Genomic DNA, 27,500 nt, shown 5'->3' with positions numbered 1-27,500 from the left:
CACAGAACCTAACAAACCCACCTAACCTAGCCTAGTAGTATGACAGGTCACAAAATAACATTTGATCTACATCGGACGTTGGCAGCACTGGTTACTGTATTTTTTCATGACACAATCTTTGTAACGGCGCCTCCAAAGTTTATCCAGATATACTGTTTTGTATTTTCCTCCGGTTATTATAATTACAAGAAGGTAATGTATAGAGAAGAAAAGGCTTGTTTTACGTTTATATATCGATTCCCCAGTATGTTTTCCCCACCCAAAACCCCGAGTTCCCACTGGGGGTCCCCCATTATTGGAGGATATAGATGTATATATATTTCTGAAACTATTAATTTGCGACGGGAACGAGTGTCATTTTCGAAGAGAGCGTAATTTTTTCTATTAGAAACAGTAGTTTTTTTTCCTAGGTTACATTGCCATGTAATTCACTACAATGAAACCGAAAGGTTACCCTGGCGGTAAGTATAGTAATAACGCAATCCTTGACAGGTAGGCAACCAGGATTAAGTACAATAGGTGCCAGTTTAGTATGTGGCCTACGTTTTTTTTTTTATTCTGGTTTAGTATGTGGCCTACCTGACTTGTTAGGTTATGTTAGTTTAGGTGGAGCCTTTGTAGGGTGACGGCCAGATCCCGTAAAAAACGGGAATATTCTGAACAGTGGCCGTCGTTCTAAAAATGATTTTGGCGGGAGAAGCTAACTTAAAAAACCCACCTAACCTATGCTAAAAGCCGTGTCCCCCCCCCCCTTACACAACAGTTCCCTTACCTACGAGTACGACGGGAGAAGCCAACTTAAAAACCCACCTAACCTATACTAAAAGCCGTGTCCTTACCCAGACCCCCCCCCCCCCTTACACAACATATTTGAGATCCGTAGACCATTTCCAAACGTTTTTATTCTACACAAGAAAACAGTCGGAGCGATAATAAGCAAATTAGGACGCTTGGCCGTAGCGCTACAAACTACCCGTTTAGGTTAGGCCACACTAAAACAAATAGAATTTCGTAGGCCATATTCGAAAGGTAGGCCTCATACTAAACCGGCACCGTACAGTTATATCAAGCATATGTCTAATATCACAATTGATGATCAAACCGACTGGCATAAAAATAGAAAAAAAGTATCCGCAATGATAAAATGTTAGGCTACCTTCCAAAGAGAATTTTCTATATAAAACAATCCACTAACCATTAATTTTGGAGAGCATCATTCATAATTTGCACCAGATAACTCAAAGTCAATCAGTGAATCACAATTTGTAACGATAATTCTATAAAACACTAGCTACACAAAAACCCGGTTTAATAGCAAAACTAATAACGTTGCTTCAAGCTAGCAACCTATTGTTATCACTTTAGAAGTCAAGCGAATACCTTAGTTACAATTCCGTGAAAAGTCAAATCGTTAGTTAAAATAACAATTACTAATGCAATATCATAATCATACTGTATATATGACAACAAGAACTATATTTACTTATTACATTATCAAATATATAATATACTAATAAACATCGATTCGACAAATATTTGATCAAGGTAGACGAATCTTCTGACTGCAAAAATTACTTTTCGTGTTTACTATTTCAGTTAAACTAACTGTTTTGCTCGGGATTAGTAAATTCGAGTTGTCCGATGATGATATTATAATTTTACTAACTTTATTTAATTATGATTAATATAATATCAAGTAGCCATAAAGCTCTTTAAGAGATAACCATAAAAGTCACGGGCACCGCAGACGGTAACAAATGCAACCTTTACTGTACTTGAGGAGACAAGCAGAAAATGTGTCAAAGGAAAAGCTTCAATTTAGTACTTTCTGACCATCTCAATAAGGTGAAAATACTGATTTCAATATCAATAAAGTTTTATATATATATATATATATATATATATATATATATATATATATATATATATATATATATATATATATATATATATATATACATACATATATATATATATATATATATATATATATATATATATATATATATATATATATATATATATATATATAAACTCCTTTACCCGACTCAATTATGCGTATGAAATGGGACGGATGAGAGAGAGAGAGAGAGAGAGAGAGAGAGAGAGAGAGAGAGAGAGAGAGAGAGAGAGAGAGAGAGAGAGAGAGAGAGAGAGAGAGAGAGAGAGAAAGATACCTTAGGGCAGTTGTGGTTCCTGTCTGCTCTTGAGACAGAGCAAAAGGTTTCTGGAGTATTCGATCGTGGTGGAATTGCACTATAAGACTGATGAGGTCTCCACTCCCTCCAACCATGTTTTCACTTTATGGTCGTTTCTAAACTAACATTTAGATTTGAGAAAAAATCCCCTTGCTCAGTTTATCATTTAAAATGTAAACATTTTAAATTTCTTATATTTTATAATGACTTGCTATTTTCATTAAAATCTAATGAAGTATTAACTAATTACAATACTATACCATTATCTTGAAAAAAACCTCATACTATTCTTGACGTATTTAATTCACAATCATTGCATTAATGCCTGTAAGATTTTCAATAAAAATTTCAATAGAGAAGGAAATGGAAAGCATTCAAGGGCCTGGTGACTTTGTTCGTTCAAAATCAAAATGCCTAATTAGTCTTCTGTTACCAGGTGGGAAGAGGCGGGCCTTGGTGGGCTTTCCATTTCCTTCTCTTCTTTTATTAAAAACTTAACTAACTAACACAATCATGACACTTTTAATCTTAAATGTTGGACTTCAAACTCATTCCAATCTTCAGAAAAATCAAAGAAAGCATATTACTTTGGTATCCCATGTTATGAAATCTGAAATATCCGCTTTCAATGACTTACAGTAGTTTGTTTAGTTTGTGAGAAAACGGGGTTAAAGAATTTAATATAGTTTGTCTTTGACTTTGTAGTGTATTCATATTTAAACTTATATATATATATATATATATATATATATATATATATATATATATATATATATATATATATATATATATATATATATATATATATATATATATATATGATCTCCTACACCTATTAACGCAAACGGCCTCAGTTATATTTAGCCAGTCATCTCTTTCTTGAGATTGTAAATCGATATTTTTTCATTCATGATCTCCTACATCACGTTTCATATTCATCAGCCATGCAGGCCTGGGTCTTCCTCCTCTTCTACTGTCTTCTAGAGCCCAGTTAAAAGTTTGGTGAACTAATATTTTTGGGAGAGGCCATAGAGCAGGCTTAAACTATCTTCATCTATTCCTCACCAAGATCTCATCCACATATTGTACTCGAGTAAACTCTTATAGTTTCATATATAATCCTGTCCTGCCCTTTAACAACCAATATTCCTCTGAGGACTTTTTTCCCGTATCATCAAAATTAGTTGGATATTTTTGTCATTGTTAAACCACGACTCGGGTCCATAATGTAACACAGAGCTCACAAAACTGATATATAACCTGATTTTTATTTGTAATTTCAAGCTATTTTTTCCCTAAATTTTACTTAAGCTAGCCATTGTCTGTGATTTTTTTCAACCTTTCAATAAATTCGAATTCTAAAGACCTTGTATTAGAGATTATATTTCCTTGAATAATTAAATCATTCTACCTCATTACTCCTTTCCCCTTACATAGATATTTCATCTTTCATTGCATATGCCATTCTCATATCTGTGTTCTTCTATTTATCTTCTGCCTATTTCATGCATTCTAATAAGCAAGCATTGAAAATCCTGGGGTGTTCTTCTAATACGGACAGCATTCATTAGCATATTTTAGATCAGCTAATATCCTATTACCAATCCAGTGCAATCCTTCTTCCCCATCCCCAACTGTTCTACACATTACACAATTCACGAAGAGGATAAAAAACCTAGTTGACAACACATGCCCTCTGAGTACTCCGCAGTTCCTGGAAATTCATTAGATAGGAGTCCACTAACATTAACTTTGCACTTGCTATGCTCATGAAGGGACTTAATCAAGTTTACATATTGAAGAGGAACTCCATAATACTGTAGTTTATAATTTTTAAGCAAAAACAAGGATGTCATTCCGTAGCCATTTCGACAGAACAAAAGGACCAATTATTTTTGCATTATAAAACCAAATGGGTTTTTGCAATTCAGTTTCCAATTTGTCATCTCAAATCGAAAACGATTTTTGTTCAATATTCTGTTTTCTATGTTCATCATAACCTTTGTATTCTGCAAAATGTCTTCAGAATTTATTGATAGAATTTACTCTTCGCAATATATTTACACTTATGCCCACACTTCTATGGTGTTATGTGAAAAAATTTAAAATTATCATAAAAGACAAATGTTTGTGTTTTCGCAAACATACCGAACCAATTTCCCAATGGAGAGAAATAAAAGCTGATTAGAATGCAATTATCTTTATTAGTTTATAGAGAGTAATGACGACTGATATTTGAATGGCAAACATAATTGTGAAGGAAAACTCCTCCTGAAGCTTTTCTGGTTTTCATTATACCATAAATTTTCTGATTAGTATTTACCTTTAATTTCTAGGTTAAAATTATGCCAATATTTCTCCATAGGTAAGACATAGAGTATAGCCCAGCTTGGTGTCACAGTCTGCAGGCTCAATATTGTTAGTGGATCCATTCCCGCTCAGTAAAAAACAATCGGGTGGAGAAGTAGATTCGGTAATGATCCAAGCCGAACCTGCAGCAAATAAAACGCAAGTCATCCCCCGCCATTAGATTGAAGGCAATTCATTAGAGACAGTGTGCATTATGATCAACGCTCAAGCCCCTCTCTATTAAGTTTGGACCAGAGAGTTTCCTGCAATGGCTGCCGACGACTCAGCGGGTAGACCTCTAGGTTCTCCCAAAATCCCATCCTCAACTCACAAGGATGGTGAGGTTGCAGACCCTACTATAGTCCATTTCTTTTAGCGAGTCATATTTGCACTGACTCGCAACGGTGCCCTTTTAGCTCGGAAAAGTTTCCTGGTCGCTGATTGGTTAGAATTATCTTGTCCAACCAATCAGCGACCAGGAAACTTTTCCGAGCTAAAAGGGTACCGCTGCGAGTCGGTGCAAATATGACTCGTTAAAAGAAATGGACGATAGAAACTATCAAGTTAAAGCGGATCTCGAACCACAGTCCAGCAAATCATAGAATATTACAATTATAAAAAGAATTATACACTAAATTAATGAGTAAGTAAGTAAAGATCTAATTCTACAACGTGGATTCTAGCTATGTAGATCTAATCAGTACTAAAGCATTTGACGGCAAGTAGAAAGTCATAAAATTCTGCAACAATGTCCAGAAAAGGAAAAGAGAGGTGATCAAAGTCCATTCATTACACTTCTTCACAATCTGACCTGTTCTGGATAATCACGAACTCTGGAAATGAAGATTGGGTTGACACTCCCTCCTTCCATCACCTTTGCAAGTCTCTATTTTCATCCATTCTGGGATTTATTTAACACTTTACCCTACCATTTATCTACTCTCAGACATTTGTATAAATATGTAGATATATCAGTTACTTTTCACCGTTTTATTTTTCCATCCAAACGCCAAGAGAAAATATCTTACCACTCTCCCCGGACATTACCGCTGCGCCGATGGCATCCACATTGGTTGAGTCAACTTGCAATAAACTCTGGTGTTCATATGAGCATCGAGATACGGCATCGAGATAGTCCACCGGACCAACAGTCTTTATGACACATCCAACATCCGGAACATAAACTGAAGTCGAAGAACATAGAGCTGGATCTGGCAAAAGAAGGAGGGTTAATATTTTTTGTCTTTTACATACACAGACACACACACACACACACACACACTAGCACACACACACACACACACACACATATATATATATATATATATATATATATATATATATATATATATATATACATTTATATATATATATATATATATATATACATTTATATATATATATATATATATATATATATATATATATATATATATATATATATACACACATATATACCTATATATATAAATGCGTGTGTGTTTATGCCATTCAGATGTACACAAGATTAATGAGTACTTTTCTGCATTGAGTTTATATTAGAAACTACAAGCAAAAAAGAGCATATAATCATATCTTCTTAAAACTTGTACATTTTCATTTTTTATTTAAATTTAGTTTTCGTATTTGAGTCAGAAGAATAGAGCCACAAGGTAACCAAATACTATTTTCGAAAAATGGATTGGATTGTATATATGAATCTGGTGCATATAGCCAGGCACTGGGTTTGGGATGCCATTACCTGCCTAAAATGCTCTTGGGGAGGGAAACCCTACAGTCAAACTAAATCATAGGCTCCGAGTGGTCACAGAGCAAGAAAAAATATAAAAAGAAGCGAGAATAGAAGTAAGAAAGGGAGAGAAAAAATGGGTGCAGTTAATGAATGGGCAGAAAGGACTCTGGGTCATGAGTCACCGAGGATGGGATCGAAAATGTTAGAAACTGAAATCCTTTTGAATTTAACGGGAAGAACAAAGCCACTGGTTTTATTTTGACGCTTCTGGGAGAGAGTAAGAGAAAGAGTTACCTAATAAAATCCCCTGAACACGATTATACCGAACGAAGACTGAAACCGGATTATCTATAATACAGTATGAAGATAGGAGAAGGCATATGCTCGATTCATTACGATGAACTATAAAGGGTTTCTACCTTTGGTGAAGTTAGTCCAACTCGAGAATTGTAAAGTATTGAATAATGGAATGTATTAATACTCTACTTACATGCACACAAGGAAAAGCATTCGCAAGAAAACCCGTTGACTTCGTTCTTGCAAATTTCTTCGGCGTTACAAGGGCTAGAAGCACAAGAATCAAATACTGAAAAGGAAAAGTATCAGAGTAATATTAATAACGCCCTTAATCACGAACACACAAAAAAATGAAAACCTATCTATGAACACACACACATATATAATATATATATATATATATATATATATATATATATATATATATATATATATATATATATATATACACATATATATATATATATATATATATATACACATATATATATATATATATATATATATATACACATATATATATATATATATATATATATATATATATATATATATATATATATATATATATATAAATTTATGTCTGGGATTTGAAATTGTTTTCATTACCACGCTGGCGATTGTGGATTGGTGATGTTAAGAGAATTAAGACTGATCGGTTACAGCAAACCAACTAGTTATGAGCGACCCAGACTAGTACAGCTTTCCTTATCATGGCGATACACAAACCTTTCCACGACGTTTAGGCAATCCCACTACAGTGGGCTGGAAACGGCTGCAATTGAGGTTGTTGTTATATATATATATATATATATATATATATATATATATATATATATATATATATATATATATATATATATATATATATATATATATATATATATATATATATATATATATATATATATATATATATATATATATATATATATGTATATATATACATATATATATTTATATATATGTATATATATTATCTATATATATATACATATATATATATCTATATATACATATAAAATTTATATATATTTATATATATGTATATATATTATCTATATATATATACATATATATATATCTATATATACATATAAAATTTATATATATATGTATATAAATCATAGACTCCTTTAAGGAGTCTATGATATAAATATATATATATATATATATATATATATATATATATATATATATATATATATATGTATGTATGTATATATATGTATGTATATATATAAATACATATATATATATATGTATATATATTTATATATACAAATATATACCTATACCTATATATATATATATATATATATATATATATATGTATATATATATATATATATATATGCATATATATATATATATATATGCATATATATATATATATATATATATATATATATATATGTACATATATACATACATACATATATATGTATATATAACTATACCTATATATATATATATATATAAATATATATATATATATATATATATATATATATACACATATATATATATATGTATGTATTTTTGCATAAATATACATACATATATATATATATATATGTATATGTATATGTATATGTATATATATATGTATATATGTACATATATATGTATATATGTACATATATATGTACATATATATGTATATATATATATATATATATATATATACATATATATGTACATATATATACATATACATACATATATATATATATATATGAATATATATATATATATATATATATATATATATATACATATATATATTTATATATATGTATATATGTACGTTTATATATATATATATATATATATATATATATATATATATATAAACGTACATATATACACATATATAAATATATATATATATATATATATATATATATATATATATATAAACGTACATATATACACATATATAAATATATATATATATATATATATATATATATATTCATATATATATATATGTTTGTATATGTATATATATGTACATATATACATACATATATGTACATATATATATATATATATATACATATACATATATATGTACATATATATGTACATATATACATATATATATATATACATATACATATACATATATAAATATATATATATATATATATATATATATATATATATATATATATATATATATATATATATATATATATATATACACACAGTGCTAGGCGGTATATCTTAGCAATCGAAGTTTGACAACAATTATACTAGTATAAGCTGATGAGCAACTTCTTGGAGTAATGAGATCTTGGTTATGGATGGAGTACCCCTCTAAATCTCGATGAAATCACTAGCAGCAGGTTAATAGATTGGGTTTGATGTGGAGGACAAACTTTCTCTTCAGCTTTTACTCCTGATGCGTGGCAATTGATGTTACTATAATTAGTATGGATCGGAAAGGGTCACTTGCCTTAGTTAGATAGGCACTGCGCATCACAAGGAACTGGCAGTCCTTTTATGTATCTAGCCAATAAATCCTCTATAGATTTAGTCAGTCATGGAAAGAGAAGATGACAGAATGTCCCCCAGTCCTGGGCGTAGCTGGGTTCTATGGATCTCCCAGTTTATAGATACTAAAGAAAACTTGCAAATAGGTAATTGGAATGTTAGATACAAATCGCTCTTATGATGCTCTGCAATATCCACTGCTCCTTCCATATGGCCAACGAAATGAGAGAGACTACTCTATATAAAGAAAAGAGCTTCTGGTTGATTCTTACATTCATTTTCGAGATAGCATACAAATAATGGCAGCCGCAATAACTTAGGATGGTTGTGCATTCTTTCATCCAGTTTCACAGGAGAACCACGCTACATGCATGAGAGGACACAGGATGCTATGACTTATGTATGGCAGACCAGATTTATTCATAACTTTTACATGTAACCCAAAATGTCTTGAAATCCAAGAGGAGCTTCTACTTGATCAAAAGCCACATCATAGACATGATCGCATAGCCACGGTTTTCCGGTTAAAACTAATTAGATTAATGCATCTGATAACAAAATCACAAATATTTGGAAAAGTTCTCTGTTCAATGTATACTGTGGAATGGCGGAAGAGAGGAATACCTCATGCCTATCTTCTAATTTGGTTGGTGACAAAAATTAATTAAAATCAAGTTGATTTTATCATTTCAGCCGAAATTCCTGGTCCTGAAATTAATCGGCCACTCTACAAAACTGTGAAAACTCATGTAGGTCATGGACCATGAGGTTCTCAAACCCTTCTTTCACCATACTCGAAGGAAGTAAAGTGCACAAATAATTATCCATAACAATTTAATCTCCATACTCAATTTGGCAAAGATGGATATCCTTCATACAGTAGGAAGAAACCACAGGATGGAGGAAAGTAAGCCAACGTTGTTCTTGAGGTTGACAATCGTTGGATAGTTCTTTACTGTCTGCTACTATCAAGGACTTTTAATGCTCATATTGACGTAAAGTTCTGTAACCCGGTGAAGAGCATCAAATATGTCTACAAATATATAAATAAAAGTACCGGTGCTGCTTCTTTTGCTATTCAAAATACCACTAATGATGAAGCTACACAATAACAAATAGGGAGATATGTTAGTAGTAATGAGGCTTTCTGGCGTATTTTTGGATTCCCAATCCACGAACGACACCCTGCCATTCAAGAACTTTCTTTGCATTTGGAAAATGGTCAGAGAATATATTTTACTGCTGAGACAGCATTAAATAAAGTTATGAATACAAAAGAATCAATTTTGACAGCCTTTCTCAAATTTTACCAGTTTTTAAAGGTAAATTAAGTCAATGTGAAAACTATAATATTTGATTTAGGTGAGATGGCAATTTATCACTAACACTAATAATGTTTAGCAAATATCATCTTACGGATTTAAGTTGTAAAAACGCAATTTTCTGATACAAAAACATACACACACACACACACACACACACACATATATATATATATATATATATATATATATATATATATATATATATATGTATATATATGTATATATATTATATATATATTATATATATATATATTATAATATATATATATATATATATATATATATATATATATATGTATATATATGTATATATATATATATTATATATATATATATATATATATATATATATATATATATATATATATATATATATATATATATATATATATATATATATATATATATATCTTGCATGAAACACCTACTTTGACAAGTGTCGTCATCTCCCAGGAAGTAGCCAGTGGCACAGGAACACAAATAACTACCTACTGTGTTATTACAGACGGTGTTATTGACGCTATCGCAAATATGGTCTCCACTTAGGCATTCGTCAATATCTGTTGAAGAGAAGCAAGCAATTTAGTGAAGTGTGTATGAAATGAAGGTATTGCAGCGATAGACCCCGTACGAGTGGCCAATATAACGCTACAGGTAAAAGAGTAATTGACTATCTATGCTTGTATAAAAGAATTATCAATCTTGCCACCAATAGTAGCGATGGTTAGATTTACTTAAGCTTCGTATATAAAAGCAGAGCTGCCAATGGTATTAAAGAATTGAATTGTCGGGGATACAACTGGAGTGGGAAGTGATACATTCATATAGATCTGAGGATAAGAGGATGGTCGTCACTTTAATATGGAGAGAGAGAGAGAGAGAGAGAGAGAGAGAGAGAGAGAGAGAGAGAGAGAGAGAGAGAGAGAGAGAGAGAGTTGTACTTACCCTGACAAACATCGTTATCTAATCCATATCCTTCAATGCAGTTGCACTCGTAACTTCCGGGGGTGTTCAGACAGTCGCTGTGATTCCCACAGATTAATATACCTAAACATTCATCAATATCTGGAGAAAGGAAAACGCTCTATTAGATATGAGAGAGAGAGAGAGAGAGAGAGAGAGAGAGAGAGAGAGAGAGAGAGAGAGAGAGAGAGAGACATGGTGTACTTGTTAACAAAAGGTTATAGAGTTGAATCAGTGTCATCTATACAGGTAAGTTCAACGAATAACTATAAAGTCCCCACTTCTTATGAAATCCCATTTTTTATGTAATTTCGCCTTGTTTATAAATTAAGATAAAATCTTCAAGTTTGTTTTAAAAAGAACAACTACGCTGACAAAAGAAAGCTAACACCGTAAGCAAGGTGTTATATCAACTACAAAATGAAAGCTAAAAATTAGGTGAGAATTTTGATAATGGTGATCCTAAAATTCTGGTACAGTAGTTATAGAATTATTTGTCAGTTGTAAGTCAAGAAAATAAAATTTGGTGTTTTGGACTGACAGGTTTATGTTGTTATAGTTTGAGAGAGAAAGTATTTTTGCGTGATAGGTTGATGGTGGTTACTATTGTTTTCCTGATATCTCAGAGGAAACCCTTATAGAATTAAGAGATTTTTGTTTTTAAAGAAATTTACTTTAGCAAGCTCTTATGTATTTTTTTTTTTTTTTTTTTTTTTGTGATCATAAGGAGTATTATCAAACGTTATAAATTGTAGAAATGTGTTTGAGTGAGAATACCAGTTGGATGTGTGAATTTGAAGGGGACTAAAGTAAACATAATGAAAATAATTTGAATGGTGACCGAAAAAAAAAGTGAATAAAATTGAAAACATTGTGTAAATACTTCATACCATCCTATGAAATAGGAAAAGTTTATTGTTGCATAAACAAACCAATTAAACTGAGTTTTGTGATAAACACAAGTTACAATCATTACTTTTGTTTCTTAAAAAATGTAAAGGCTTTCAGTGTAATTCCATAATTCGTGTTCTCGTAAGACATGGAATGAGTTCACATAACGCACAATTTTATTTTCTTTACTATTATAAGATATAAAGCCACTCTTGTATGATTAAAAGATTTCTGTAGCGACGAAATTTCTGGAATCTCGATATTATAACAACAAATAAACCGAAATCTGTATGAAGCCAAAAGCTTTAATGAAGTAGCAAAGGGCGCGAATGCATTTAATACATGCAGTACTGCACTCGTGTACGCATCAGTACTACAAGTCTAGTAGGTACCTTCGCCTCATAAAAGAAGCTTGGGCTTCAGAATCAAACTTACCAACACATGCGTCGTTTTCTTCGTTGAATCCTGATTCACAGTTGCACGAATAACTGCCTTCAGTGTTAGTGCACAGGTAATGATCACCTGTACAGAGATCCGTGTCACATTCGTTGACATCTGAAAAGCAGATGTAATACATTTGGTTATTGTAACAGAGAGAGAGAGAGAGAGAGAGAGAGAGAGAGAGAGAGAGAGAGAGAGAGAGAGAGAGAGAGAGGGGAAGTCTGGGCAGGGGAGGCCAATCAACACTAGAAAAGTTCAACTAGGAGAAACAACTGCATTAAGAAGTGAAAGTTAAGTAATGCCCACAGCTTACCGCGTGAGATATCATGACGGCAGTACCTCCCAACGCGAAGGAGATGGATAAAAAAAAAAAAAAAAGAAAAAAAAAAAAAAAAAAAAAAAAAAAAAAAAAAGGGGGGGGGGGGGTCTGGTGGTTGGCAGTGGAATATTGACTGTGTCCTATGCAGGACAGAAGTCTTCTGTGTAGTACTAAAGGAATAACTGTTGGAACCTACACTGAAAAAAAATTTCAATTTTTAACTTTTGCCACCTTTTCACTAGTTTGAATTTCGTAGATTCAATGTTCAGTTTACCATAGTATTTTGTTTTATAAAAAAATGTTCGTTCATTCTGGCTGATGTTAAATTGTGTACTTTTCACATGTGGTCCAAACTCTTTAATATATAGAAAAGGGAAATAGTGCCTTGTGAGAGTGGGGCGTCGGTGATCAGATGGGTGGACAGGGATATGGAGGGGTTGTTGCACTGGGGAAAGGGGATGAAAGGGATAGAAGTAGATGGAGAAAGCTGACTCGAGGTGCGACTGACCCAGTTATACAATGGAACAAGTAAGGTCGAGCGACAAAGAAGAACAAGAAGAAGAGAAAGAATAAGAAGGTGAAGTTAAAAATCGATGTCAGGTGATGTCATCTTGAAAATTTGTCTTCTCAAGCTAATATAAGATCTTGTGGAAAACTAAGTCTAAACTCTGAAAAGAATTTTTTTATGTTTAATAGGTAATTCCTTTGAGATATTCTGACATTGAAACGATGAGCAACGTGTTCATCTTAATTTCTATGCGAAATCCTTCAAAATATATCAAATATGAGTTTTGTGAGAACTTATAATCTTTACTTTTCGACAATTATAAAGTATAAGATTTAAGCATTTCTATGAAAAGCCTTCAATCTTGAAAAATTACCAATCGTGAACGTTATTTTTTGAAGAAACTAGGACAGAAATTATGAAAGACAAAACTTACCTTGGCAACTATTATCAGTAGTTGCATATCCGGTATGGCACTGGCATTCATAACTTCCTTCGGTATTAACACAATCGACATTGGAAGAACCACAGGTGCCATTGGTAAGACATTCGTTGATATCTGATCACAGGAGAAGTAAAGATTTATTAAAAGAGAGAGAGAGAGAGAGAGAGAGAGAGAGAGAGAGAGAGAGAGAGAGAGAGAGAGAGAGAGAGAGAGAGAGAGAGAGAGAAAATCATATTACAAACAAACTAAAACATACTAGTCATTGCTCAATAAAGGCAAATATAAACATTTCAAATCAATTTCAAGGAGGTGAAATATACAATATTTAGTCAAATTGTTTACATCAATTCAACAACAAGTATTTTAAAGAAAAGGAAAAACAACAATTTTGAGTAAAAAATATTTGAGTGTCTCATGTCAGAATTTTAAAGAAAATGGAAAACAAAGATTTTGAGCAAAAATATAAGTGTGTTTCATGTCAGTATTTTAAGGGGACCAGTCGGGTAATGCCGTTTTTAAAGGACAGGACTTTGACATTCATACCAATCAATAAGGTGACTTAGGACATCTCCAAACTGCACAGGATATTGGCCTCTGAACTTCGGTTTTGAATATGACCGTTTTTCAAATTCTATCCCCTCACTAGATGAATAATATTAAGGACTGGTATTACTAACCTATATAGACCTGGTGTAGACCTCCAATAATATGAAGAGTTTTTTTCTAAAAGTCATTTATTTTTATAGATATGAATTATTTCATTAGGGTGAAAAAATGAACCCTATAAATCAGGGGGAAAATTAGGGAAAAAATATGAAACAAAAATCGGAAAAAGGGGCTTCATTATATTGTTTTATACTGTCTCTCTACGTTATGTACCAAATTTCAATGCTATTTCTTCAAAACTAGGGCAAAAGATAGAATTTGAACGTTAATAGGTATAGTTTTGAGATACGGGTGTTAAAAGTTTTCTTTTGTATTTTTACAAAGACAATATTTATAAATCAGGGTTATTATGAAGTTTGTTCTTTTTTTGGATATTAATAAGTCAAAATAATGTTATTCATCATAATTAAATCTTAAATAAGGATCCCTTTGCTCAATATCTTGCTACTTTAGGTTCCTGTCAGGGAAGGCAGCCGCTCCTCTATCCAAACCAATCTCTCTCTACTTCACTAACTCCGCTAATTTGGCCGATATCACCCACTCTTATTAAAGCCAATTTTCCTTTTTCCTTGTGTTAGCGAGATGTTAAAAATGTCTTTCTCTTTGACTTGATGCAATTCTTGCCAAAACAAGACAAAACAGATGTAAAAAAAGAGTGAATGTCTGAGGTTAAACTCAAACGTGTAATGTCCATGAGGTTTCCGCTAGCGCTAAAGGCAAATTGGTGTAATACTTCATCTTGTGAATTATGGAATTTATACAGATGCCATTGCTAATTTTTTTCTTCTTAATATCAAAATGTTATAATTATAAAAATTTACGATAATAGAAGAATTGCTGCATTTTTTTGTAGGGATCAAGGTTTTCGGCTTATTGAGATACTTTTACTAATTACCCTCTATCTAGGAAAGTAATTTTGACAAAATTTTTTGTATATGCATTCTCCATTACCACACAAAGCTCAGTAAATTTTATCAGGATTTTGTGCTTTCGTCCTATACCCCCATATATTGGCATGACGGCTGGGCCCCTTAAAAAAACGGAAAACAAAAATTTTGAGTAAAAAATATTTGATAGTCTCATGTCGGCATTTTAAAGAAAACGGAAACAAAGATTTTGAGGAAAAAACATTACGGTTTTCCCGTAGGCATTTTAAAGAAAATAGAACAAAGTTTTTGAGTAAAAATATTTGAATGTCTCATGTTGGTATTTTAAAGAAACGGAAAACAAATATTTTGAGTAAAAAATATTTTAGTGTCTCATGTCGGTATTTTAAAGAAACGGAAAACAATTATTTTGAGTAAAATATATTTGCTTATCTCATGTCGGTATTTTGAAGAAAATGTAAAACCAAGATATTGAGTTAAAAATATTTGAGTATCTAATGACGGTATTTTGAAGAAAATGGAAGAAAAATTAGAATAAAAAATATTTTACCATCTCATGTCAGAATCTAAAAAAAGGGGGAAAAAAACAATTTGAGTAAGTAAATTGTGTCTCATGTTGATATTTCAAAGAAAACGGAAACAAATTAGTGAAAAATATTTTGGTGTCTCATGTCAGTTTTTTAAAGTAAACAGAAAACAAAGATTTTGAGTGAGAAATATTTGTGTCTAATGTCGGTATTCTAATGAAAATGGAAAAAAAATCGAGTTAAATACATTTGAGTATCTCATGTCGGTATTTTAAAGTAAACAGAAAACAAAGATTTTTAGTGAAAAATATTAAAGTGTCTTGTGTCGGTATCTTGAAGAAAAAAGAAAATTAAGTTTTTAGTAAGAAATATTTAAGTATCTCATGTCGGAATTTAAAAAAAAAGGAAAACAAGGATTTTGAGTAAAAAATATTTGAGTCATGTCAGTAATAAAAAAAAAAAAAAAAAAAGGGAAAACAAAGATTTTGATTAAAAAAATATTTAACTGATTCATGTCTGTATTTTGAAGAAAACTGAAAACAAAAATTTTTAGTGAAGAACATTTGAGTATCCTATGTACGTATTTTAAAGAAAGCGAAAAAAAAGTGTGTAAAACATATTTGAGTGTCTCATGTCGGTATTTTAAAGAAAATCGATAACACAAAAATAATGATCAGGACTTTAGCTCTGCAAACAGTAATTAATGATCTCACAAAGACATTTGTTTATGTTTAACGGATTTTCAGGTTATGGGTAATGATTGATTGCACTGATAAGGACGTAAACAATGTAATCTGATTTTGATAAAACTTCACAGGGGACACTTCCCAATGCAACTGGATTTTCATTTGGTGTCATGGTATTGGAAGTGGGGTTCATCTCAGCGAGAATTCTCCGAAAGACGGGGAAAAGAAAAGGGCACGAGGGCAAAGAAGGTCAAACTTACCTTGACAAACATCGTTATCTAATTCATATCCTTCAATGCAGTTGCACTCGTAACTTCCGTGGGTGTTCAGACACTCGGTGTGATTCCCACAGCTTAATACATCTAAACATTCATCAATATCTGGAGAAAAGAAAACGCTCTATTAAATGTGTGAGAGAGAGAGAGAGAGAAAGAGAGAGAGAGAGAGAGAGAGAGAGAGAGAGAGAGAGAGAGATGCTGCTGATACATAATCTCACATGACAAAGGAATTTCAATTTCCTAAGACTAGGGAAATATATTCTCCCATTTCCCTACAGAGGAATAATAATCTTTCATGGCAGAGGAATGATAATCTCCTAAGATAGGGGAATGATAATCTACCAAGACAGGGAGATGATAATCTCCCATGATAAAAGGCATGATAATCTCCCATGACAAGGGATTGATAATCTCCCATGGCAGAGGGATGGTAATCTCTCATGAATTAGCGATGGTAATTTCCCATGACAGAAGAATGATCATTTTTCATGGCAGAGGAATGATAATTTCTCATGAAAGGGGTATGATAATCTCATGATAAGGGAATGATGATCTCCCGTGACCGAGAAAGATAATTTCCAATGGCAGAGGATTAATAATCTTTCAAGTCAGGGGAATGATAGTTTCTCATGACTGATGATTGATAATTTCCTATAACGATAATCTCCCATGATTGGGACTGATGATTTCCCATGACAGAGGAATGATAATTTCCAATGACAGAAAAATGATAGTTTCTCGTGCCTGATGACTGGAGATTTCCTTTGACAGAGGAACTACAATGTCAAATGGCCGGGAGATGATAATATATGACAGAAATTGATAATTCCCCAAGACAGAGAAATGATAATCTCCCATGATAGGGAAATGATAATGTCATAAGACAGAATTATTATTATTATCATTATCATTATTATTATTATTATTACTATTATTATCAGCTAAGCTATATCCCTAGCTTGAAAAGCAGGATGCTATAAGCCCAAGGGCTCCTGCAAGGAAAGTAAGGAAACAGATAGAATAGTGTGCCTGAGTGTATCCTTAAGCGAGAGAACTCTAATTCAAGGCAGTGAAAGACCATGATACAGAGGCTTACAAAGTGGAAAGTAGCTGCTGAACAATTACAGAGCCATAGTTAAACCCTCGAGTGCAGAACTGATTGGTTATCTCAGTGTTATCAGGTGTATGAGGAAATGGGAGTACTATTTGGTGTATATGTAGGGAAAGGATAAATGAGCCGTAACCAGTGAGGGATCCACTGTAGTCATATCTGACCAGTCAAAGGAACCAATAACTTTTCAGTGGTAGTATCTCAACGGGTGGTTGGTCCCTTAATATCTTTTTAGATAATTAATGACAATAATTTCTCAATACATAAAAAGAAGAAAGACCCACCTTGACAAGTGCCGTACGCTTTCGTGAATCCATCATTACAGACACATTCGAAACTTCCGGGAGTGTTTTGGCATTGGGAGGTATTGCTGTCACATTTGTCAGCAACTAGACATTCATCGATATCTGGTGAAAAGGAAAAATGCATGATAATGATAAACAGAGATCAACCCATAACGATGAGACAACGATAAACGGATGGAGATGAGACAGAGATAAACAGATAAAGATGAGACAGAGATAAATAGATAAAGATGAGGCTAAGATAAACAGTTAACGATATGACAAAGATAATCAGATAAAGATAAGACAACGATGAACAGATAAAGGTCAGGCAAAGATGAACAGATAAAAACGAGTCATAGATAAACAAAAAAAGTTGAAGTAAAGATAAACAAATAAAGATAACACGTAGATAAAAGATAAATATAAGAAAGAGATAAACAGACAAAAATGAGGCAAAAATGAACCGATAGAGATAAAACTAATAAAAACAGATAAAGATTAGGCAAAGATAAACAGATAAAGATAAAAGAAAGATAAACAGATAAAGGTGTGACCAAGATAAACACACGGAAATGAGGCAAAGGATAAAGATGAGGCAAAGATAAACAGATAAAGATGAGGCAAAGATAAACAGATAAAGATGAAGCAAAGATAAACAACTAACAAAGATGAGGCAAAGATAAACAAACAAAGATGAGGGAAAGCTAGCAGAAGGACGCTTCTAGTTTGAATGATTCTTGAAACGTTTGTAGTTAAATGTTGAGTCTCTTATCTTGGAGTAGCCAACACCTCAATTCATCAATATTCAAATGTATATTTCCGTATATATTTCAAGAAACTATATTACATAAAAACATAACTCTCTTAGGCTAGAATGAAAGATAGTGGACTGCAAAGCGTAGACTGGAATTTCTCAAATCGGATTTTCCGAGTTATGCTCCAAAGATGAAAACGTTTTTCAGCGGAAAAGGATATAAGGATTCCGGCATTATATTATCATCATTCCTAAGAACGTTGTTACTATAGTCAATTTTTTTAGCGAGGCAGATTTGCACCGACTCGCAGCGGTGCCCTTTTAGCTCTGAAAAGTTTCCTGATCAGTGATTGGTTAGAATTATTTTGTCCAACCAATCAGCGATCAGGAAACTTTTCCGAGCTAATAGGGCACCGCTGCGAATCAGTGCAAATCTGCCTCGCTAAAAAAAATTGACTATAGTAACTAATGCAGTCAGTCGCATGCTGCTGCAGTGATGAGAGAGGATGCAGTGGAGAGAGATTTTGAATTCTATCTCTTCAAAAGATTCAAATATGTCAAGAACAAACGATGTAGATCAGTTTTAAAATGGATCTTTAATCGTGACCTCAAATTGTGGAAATATACTAAAGATTATTTATACGTATCTATATAAAATTTTATTAGTTGGTGTGATAAACTCTTATAACAAATTGATTATTATCTGCAATTGCATCACTTTTAACGACAGACGTTGCTGACTAAGGAATAGCTGACAAGTTTGCCAAGTGAGATTATACGGACAAGTTTACCCAATGAGTTGGAAAAAAAAAAAAACATCAACATTCTTGGTCTTTTAAGGGGACTTTTTTTTTTTTATCTTGCCCTAAATAACTACTTATACATCCTGAAGAGAATACAAGAATATTCCTTAGAAGTGGTTGGTTACAACATGAGATTAATATGATAATTCCGCATAAAACATCAATAATACGGAGAAGAGGAAAATAATTTAAATAAGCTAAACTAGAAAGCTAATCTGAAGTAAAACATACAAATCTTACTATCAATCAGAAAAGTATAGAATAATATAATGAGTGACATTTTAGGACAATTTGTGCCAATACCAGTAGTAACGATGCAAAGCAAATGAATAAGTAAATAAATGATACTAACACACTGTGCCCAATAGTTTTTTTCTAATTCATTATCACACGAACTTATGAAATATTTCATTCAGTACAAAAGTTGGAAAAGTATTTTCTGCTTTAGACATTATCAGTCATCTGCTAACTCCATTTGTCTTCATTGTTTATCCAGTTATTGAATCAATCCGTCTTTTATAGTTAAATAGTTGAAAAAGCTATCCCATACAATCTGAAGAAAATAGAAAAATGGACTAAAACTTATTGCAGGTTCTAGTCACTGGACTGAAAAGGTTTGGGAAAACAATAAAAAAAAAATGTTGAATATTAAACCTAGAGCCAAACTCACCCTCACAACCCAAGCTCGTTCTCTTCGAACCCTTCGGGGCAAATGCACTCATAACTTCCAAAATTATTTATGCAGACATAGGTCTCAGAGCAGGGATTGTCTGCGCATTCGTCGACGTCTGAAAATTTGAGAGAAAAATACACCAACTCAGTTAACTTTATTCTGTCCACATACATCTGTCATATTTTCTCCCTGCAGTCTATATTTGGTATCGTGTGGTGCACTGTAGGCATTGCTACAAGGTTTTTGCAAGTGGTGGTTGTATTGGTACTTCATACCGTTGTACTATTTAGTTACCTGGTTTCATTCAAATTGAAACTATTATGGAAATTTTGTATAGTGACTTGTCATGGTTAGATAACGTTGAAAAGTTCTTGTTATGATGAACAAACACCATTCGTTATTTGGTAATGTGAAGGATCCAATCTTAACTAATTTGCGAAAAGAAATAACTAGATTTTCCAATCACAACTATAAAAATTCTTTGAGAATTGTCTTAAAGACATTTAATTTTAACTTTGTCAGATGGACATTAGAATCTCAAGAACAGGAAATTTGTCATCCATCCTTAGGTAATTTCCAAAATGTCATCCAACAAGAAATTTTAATCGGTTTAAAACATGTAAAATAGGTTTATCAATTTTCTTTTATCTTGATAAAGGTCAGAAAGTAGTCTCAGTGACACTTACCTCCACATTTCGTAAAACCTTCATTACACAGACAATCATATCCTGTGTCTATAACTTGACAAACAGAATTGCTGGGACAATCATCTTCATCAGTATTACATACATTGGCATTTGGTACACCTGTAAAGAACAGGGATGCAAAGATTACCTGTCTAGATAGGTTAGTAAAGCATTTGATTAATGGTAAGTCTTCATTAACTCATATATCATAGGAGAAGGCAATGTTCACAGGTAAGAGTGAAAGATATTTGATGTTTGGAATCTAAGACTTTTAGAATAAGATTGAATTCAGACTTCTCGGAATACGGATTAATGATGTTTGTACTCCTTAGGGATGTCAAAAAGGTTGTGGAATAATCTTACTAATTGGGCGAATAAATGGTGGAACTTCAGAAGTTCTCACTTGTCGCAAATGCTTTTATGATTGGCAGGTTGATTGACATAAGTCTATTTCCATAGTTGATGTATGACTGATTTATCTAACGTTGTTACTGATCTCGAAATTTATCATATTTTTATATTTGTTTTTATTATTTCTCATTTATAACTTTTTAACATATTCTCATTTTCTTTTAGCACTAAACTACTTTCCCTATTGGAGCCCTTTGGCTTTCACCATTTTGCTTAGCCAATTAAGGTTATAACTTTGCTAGTGATGAGGATAATGATAATACTCCATGAATAAGACTTGCAAGATTGATTAAGGAATATTTATAGGGTTGATTTGAGTTTTGAATATTTATAAGTCTGTATGGAAGTCTGGTGGAGATGCTTTTAATAGGAAGGAGAAATGTTGGAAATTTGGTTAAAAAGGAGTCTGTTATCCCAAGGAAAATATTGGCATTCTAAGGTCAATTCTATTTTATAATCGTACACAAGTCTTTGCAAGGAAGGGAGGAGGGAGGTGTTCCTAAAATTCCCACATCAAAAAAAAAAAAAAAAAAAAAAAAAAAAAAATGCTGTAATTTTACCTATCTAGAAAATGTTATGAGTGCTTTTCTACATAATCGATTCTTACAGTATAGTTTTTAATAGCAAACTTACATAATATCTAATTTATTTCATGCGTTGAATTAAATTGGACAATCGTTTGTTCCTTTTTTTATTTCTTTTCAATTTAATTTGTATTGGCTTAATCTGCATTCACCATTATTCTTAGAATTATCGTTGCAAACAATAATGAGAGAGAGAGAATAGGTTCTTTTTAAAATGGTAAAATTCAAGGGAAAATTTTCCGAAGAGAAAGAATACCAAAAAATTCCCTAGTCTCATAAAATAAAACTGAACTCATAAGATTAAAACACAACTGTAAAATCGGCGAGGAACTCTGTAAAACCACAAAACCCCTTTCTTACCATCTATGCAACAGGAGCACTGGGAACTCTGGCATTCATTGGAGAATAGCAGTCCAGGGCAAGTATCATTACTCTTCTTGCTTATGCAGTAGCCACCGTAAGAAAGACACGCCTTAGACGGCAGACAGCCTATTAGAACAGGAGGAACAGTTAGGCCTGAATGTAACTCTTTTCTGGATCATCAAGACACATCTCGTGAGGCTTTTTTTTTTTTTTCCTCAGGGTAAGATAGATTAATACCCGCATGATTGAAGGTTTACCCACTCTTGTTATAATGAAAAACTTGTTTATAAGATTTACAATCTACGTGTTATGTCGTGTAATTATCACAAAAACAATTCTAATAGAGATATAACCTTGCGATTATGCCTCTTAAAACTAACTAATAATTTGCATTTGCTAAGACACTGAATATCTTTTATCGTAAAATTCAAGAGTTGGTTAACTTTAATTAATGCCGTTGCCAAAAGACAAATGAAAAATACAAGATCTTCACACACACACACACACACACACACACACACACACATATATATATATATATATATATATATGTGTGTGTGTGTGTGTGTATTCATATATGCCTGTAGATGCACACACACGCACACATATATATGCATATAATTATCAGCTATTACTAGTCCATTGCAGAATAAAGGCCTCAGACATGTCCTTCCACTTGCAGCTGCTTATGGTGTTTTTATGCCAGTCTTCTTTTCCTTCCCGTGCTTCTTTTGCAATCTCTAGGGACCCATTTAGCAATTCATAATATCCATCGACTATCTGTCATTTTCATTATATATCGTACCCACGTCCATTTCTTTCACTGACATGTTAGAATTTCCTCTTCTTTAGTTTGCTCTCATATCCATGTTGTTCTTTTTCTGTCTCTTAGTGTTAATCCATCGTTATTCTTCCTATAGCTCTCTGAGTTGTAATTAGCTAATGTTCCAAGGCTTTAGTAAGGCTCAAAATTTCTGATATAAAATTTAACACTGGTGGGAACATCTGATAAGATAATTTTCTTTTTTAGAGAAAGTGGCATTTTAATTTTCATAATCTCATATGGTTTAACAAAGCTCTCCATCCTACGCTTATCCTTCTCTTCCTTTCAGTCTCATATCCAGGGGATACACTTACGGTTTGTCCTATGTAGGCATATTTATTAACAATCTTTAAAGGTTCATCCATAACCCTTATTTGTCTCTGCATTTTCATTAAATATTATCCTAGTTTCACTCATATTCATTTTCAGTCCTACGTGTCTGCTTTCTCTATTCAAATATTCTATCATCTTTTGCAATTCTCCGCTTAATTCACTAAACTGAATTATGTCATCTGCTAATCTTAAGTACTGAAGGTATTTCCCAGTCATGTCAATTCCTAAATTTTCCCAATAATTTAGTAGAGACGGGGTTTCCATGACTAACTACTTTCTCAATCAGAATTTTTTCATGTACTTTAGGTAGTTATAGAATAGCTGTAATTCCTTTATAGATGTATTCAAGTATATAGCATAAGATTCAACTCTGCTGGAGTTTTGTCAGAATCGAAAGTTTTCTCATAGTCTGTACATTGATGCCATGCATAGTGGTTTGTCATAATCTGTTAATTTTTCAATTAGCTGGTTAATTACATGTATATGGTCAGTTGTTGAATACCTGCTTCTAAAGCCTGCCTTCCCTCTTTGTTTTTCTATAGTCTAGCTGTCTTTCTATTTGGCCTAATATGATCTTTGTAAATATTATAAATGATAAAGAGAGTATACTTGTTGGTCCGTAGTTTTGCAGGCCATTTGTTTCTTCCTTCTTGTGAAATAGTATAGCTATAAAATTATTCCAAGCTGTGGCTATAGAGCATTTTAGCAGACATTTTGTGTGAAGTACAGTGATTTTAATACTACGAAATCTCCGCCATTTCTTATTAAATCAATCCTGCAACTTTATTTATTTCTCTTATTGTTACGTTTGGTACCAGTTCAGCTGTTTCATTATTTCTATTAGCAACGTTATTTTTTATATCACTATTGTATAGTATTGTTTAGAAATAATGTTTTTTTTAATCACTCCATCCCCTTTGCTGTTAACATTTTTATCTTCATACTTTGAAGCATGAAACTGTTGCCACCCGGTTCCACGTCTTCTTTTCATCCATTTGATGTTTCACCCTTTCTCTGGCGCTTACTCACGTTTGGTCTGATTGTATTTGTGAATGCCTTGGATTTTTAGTTTGTTTATTTATTTGCATAGTATATATATTTATATGTATACAGTAGGTATATGTATCCACATATATATACATATCTATGTATATATACATATATATATATATATATATATATATATATATATATACTGTATATATACATATATATACACACACACACATATATATATATATATATATATATATATATATATACATATGTATACACACACATATATATACTGTATATATATACATTTATATATGTATATGTATATATATGTATATATACAGTATATATATATATATATATATATATATATATATATATATGTGTGTGTGTGTGTGTGTGTGTATGTATGTGCATATATATATACATATATATTTATATATATACATACATACATACATATATATATATATATATATATATATATATATATATATATATATTGAATCTAGAAGGAAAACTTAAAGATGTCTATACAGGGAGTACAACAATCCTGAAAATACATAAAGATAGTAAGAAAATTCTAATCGAGAAATGAGTTATATAAAAAGACCCCATTCCTCCTGAATTATTCCCACCTGCCTACAAGAAGTTTTTGAAAATCTAGATGGGGAAAATGTAGGGATTCATGTTAATGGGGAATACCTTAAGGTCATAAGATTAGCAAATAACATAATAGGGTTTAGTGAATTATGGGATGAACAGCAAAAGATGACAGATGATTTCAATAGAGAAAGCAGATTTATTGGACTGAAAATGAATAAGAGTAAAACTAATATAATGTTCAATGACAATGCAGCCACAACAAATAATGATTATGGACGAACTTCTATAGATTGTAATGTCCCCATTACACGCGACCGAAATTAAAAGAAAAATATACATAGAATAGAGAGCTTTTAAGAAAATAAATGAGATTAGGAAAAATAAAATGTACTTTCTCTACAACTAAAAGTATTCAATCAGATGGTCCTACCAGTATTAACTTATGCAACAGAAAATTGGAATCTTGCTACACACTTGGAACAAGAGCTAGCTACAACTCAAAGACCTATGGAAAGAATAATGATGGGAAGAACACTAAGAAACAGGAAAAGAAAAACATGGATCTGAGAGCAATTAGGTGATGCTCTAACAACAGACAAGAAAAATAAATAGACATGGGCACGGTATATAATGAGAAGGACGGATAAAAGATGGACAAAGAATAACAGAATGGGTCCCAAGAGAGTGCAAAAGAAGCAGGGGAATTTAGGGAGGAAGATAGTTTGACAAGCTAAGAAAGTTTGCGGATGTGGACTGGCATAGAAAGACCACAAACATACGGTAGAATATGCAGCCCCTGTTCTCACTACCCTCAACCCTACACAGGAAAAAACATCGAAGTAATTCAAAATAATGCCATGAGGACCATCCTTGGTGCCCCGATTTGGACCAGGCTCTCACTTCTTCGAGCTGAACCCCACTCCTGCCGCTCACAGATAGGATAAACTCACGTAACAGCTCTATAATCTCCAAATCCTTCAAGACCAACCGGAACTGCTCACTCTATAACAAATTTCGAGGCCTAAGCTCTTTCGGAAGATTTGGCCCCTCCTAACACCTATGCTGGCCATCTTATCACAGCCTTAAGATCCACCGGCTCTCAGACAATTCTAACTACACTCAAAATAGACAACTTCCACCCGGACTTTTCGGAAAGCCCCCCTGGATTCCCAGCCCAATCAAGTACCATTACACCACCCTCCCGTTCTCCAAGGCGCTGTGGCCCCCAGCACAGGCCTTTAAAGCGGCCTTTGATTCGATCATCCTCATGCTCGCTGACAATGTGTATTATACTGACAGCTCTGTAGACAGGGAGGATCCTGCGGCAGCTGCAGCAGTCTATTCCCCATATTTCTCGACCTGCTGGAGGATCTCCAACAATGCCTCCACACTCCAAACTGAACTAGTTGCCATACTCAAAGCCCTCACACACTCACTCACCAGTTAAGGTAACACCACGATACATACTGAATCCAGAGGAGCCATGGCAGCAATCAGGAGCCAAGATATCCGAGAAAACACACTCATCATCTCCTCCATCAGACAGATAGCCCACACACATGCTCTCCAGAACTGACAGGTCACACTAAATTGGATCCCCAGTCATATATGTATACTCGGTAATGAAGAAGCCGATCGATTAGCAAAGCAGGCCCTCCAAGTCACCACTATCAGCAAAACCCTTAACCCATCGCATGAACAGTTCAAATCAGCAATGAATGCTTACTGTCAAACACAACTACATAGCTCCATCAAACAGGCATATATATATATATATATATATATATATATATATATATATATATATATATTATATATATATATATATATATATATACATATATACATATATACATATGTATATATGTATAGCCTACATATATACATATATATATATATATATATATATGTATGTATATACATACATATATATGTATATATATAAATATATATATATATATATATATATATATATATAAATATATATATACATATATTTATATATTTATATATATGCGTAAATGTCACAGGAAAACGTGATGCTCACATGCAAAAGAAC

General features: G+C 32.4%; 1 protein-coding gene and 1 long non-coding RNA gene across 3 annotated transcripts in view; both read right to left on the bottom strand.

Moving 5' to 3' along the window:
* Nucleotides 1–27,500, bottom strand: part of LOC137616336 (uncharacterized) — a 1,379,772-nt gene that overhangs the window by 1,102,045 nt on the left and 250,227 nt on the right. The window contains exon 1 of one of the 2 annotated variants that reach the window (XR_011039399.1): nucleotides 1,196–1,333. The exons of the other annotated variant lie outside the window; for it this stretch is intronic. This is a non-coding gene — a long non-coding RNA (uncharacterized lncRNA). Of the gene's footprint in view, nucleotides 1–1,195; nucleotides 1,334–27,500 lie in introns of those variants that run through there. 2 annotated transcript variants of the gene reach the window in all.
* On the bottom strand, nucleotides 4,383–20,246 carry LOC137616729 (fibulin-1-like). The gene is made up of 10 exons (XM_068346733.1): nucleotides 20,207–20,246; nucleotides 18,407–18,529; nucleotides 16,994–17,113; nucleotides 13,959–14,081; nucleotides 12,693–12,812; nucleotides 11,349–11,468; nucleotides 10,832–10,963; nucleotides 6,770–6,865; nucleotides 5,576–5,758; nucleotides 4,383–4,690 (listed from the first exon to the last, which is right to left on the bottom strand). The coding sequence occupies exons 1-10, from the start codon at nucleotides 20,244–20,246 to the stop codon at nucleotides 4,542–4,544; spliced, it is 1,206 nt and encodes a 401-aa protein (XP_068202834.1). The 3' UTR covers nucleotides 4,383–4,541.

The sequence above is a fragment of the Palaemon carinicauda genome, chromosome 22, assembly GCF_036898095.1.
Source record: "Palaemon carinicauda isolate YSFRI2023 chromosome 22, ASM3689809v2, whole genome shotgun sequence".
NCBI classification, from domain to species: domain Eukaryota; kingdom Metazoa; phylum Arthropoda; class Malacostraca; order Decapoda; family Palaemonidae; genus Palaemon; species Palaemon carinicauda.
The sequence above is the reverse complement of the archived record's forward strand: the minus strand, read 5'-3'. Positions and strand labels throughout refer to the sequence as shown.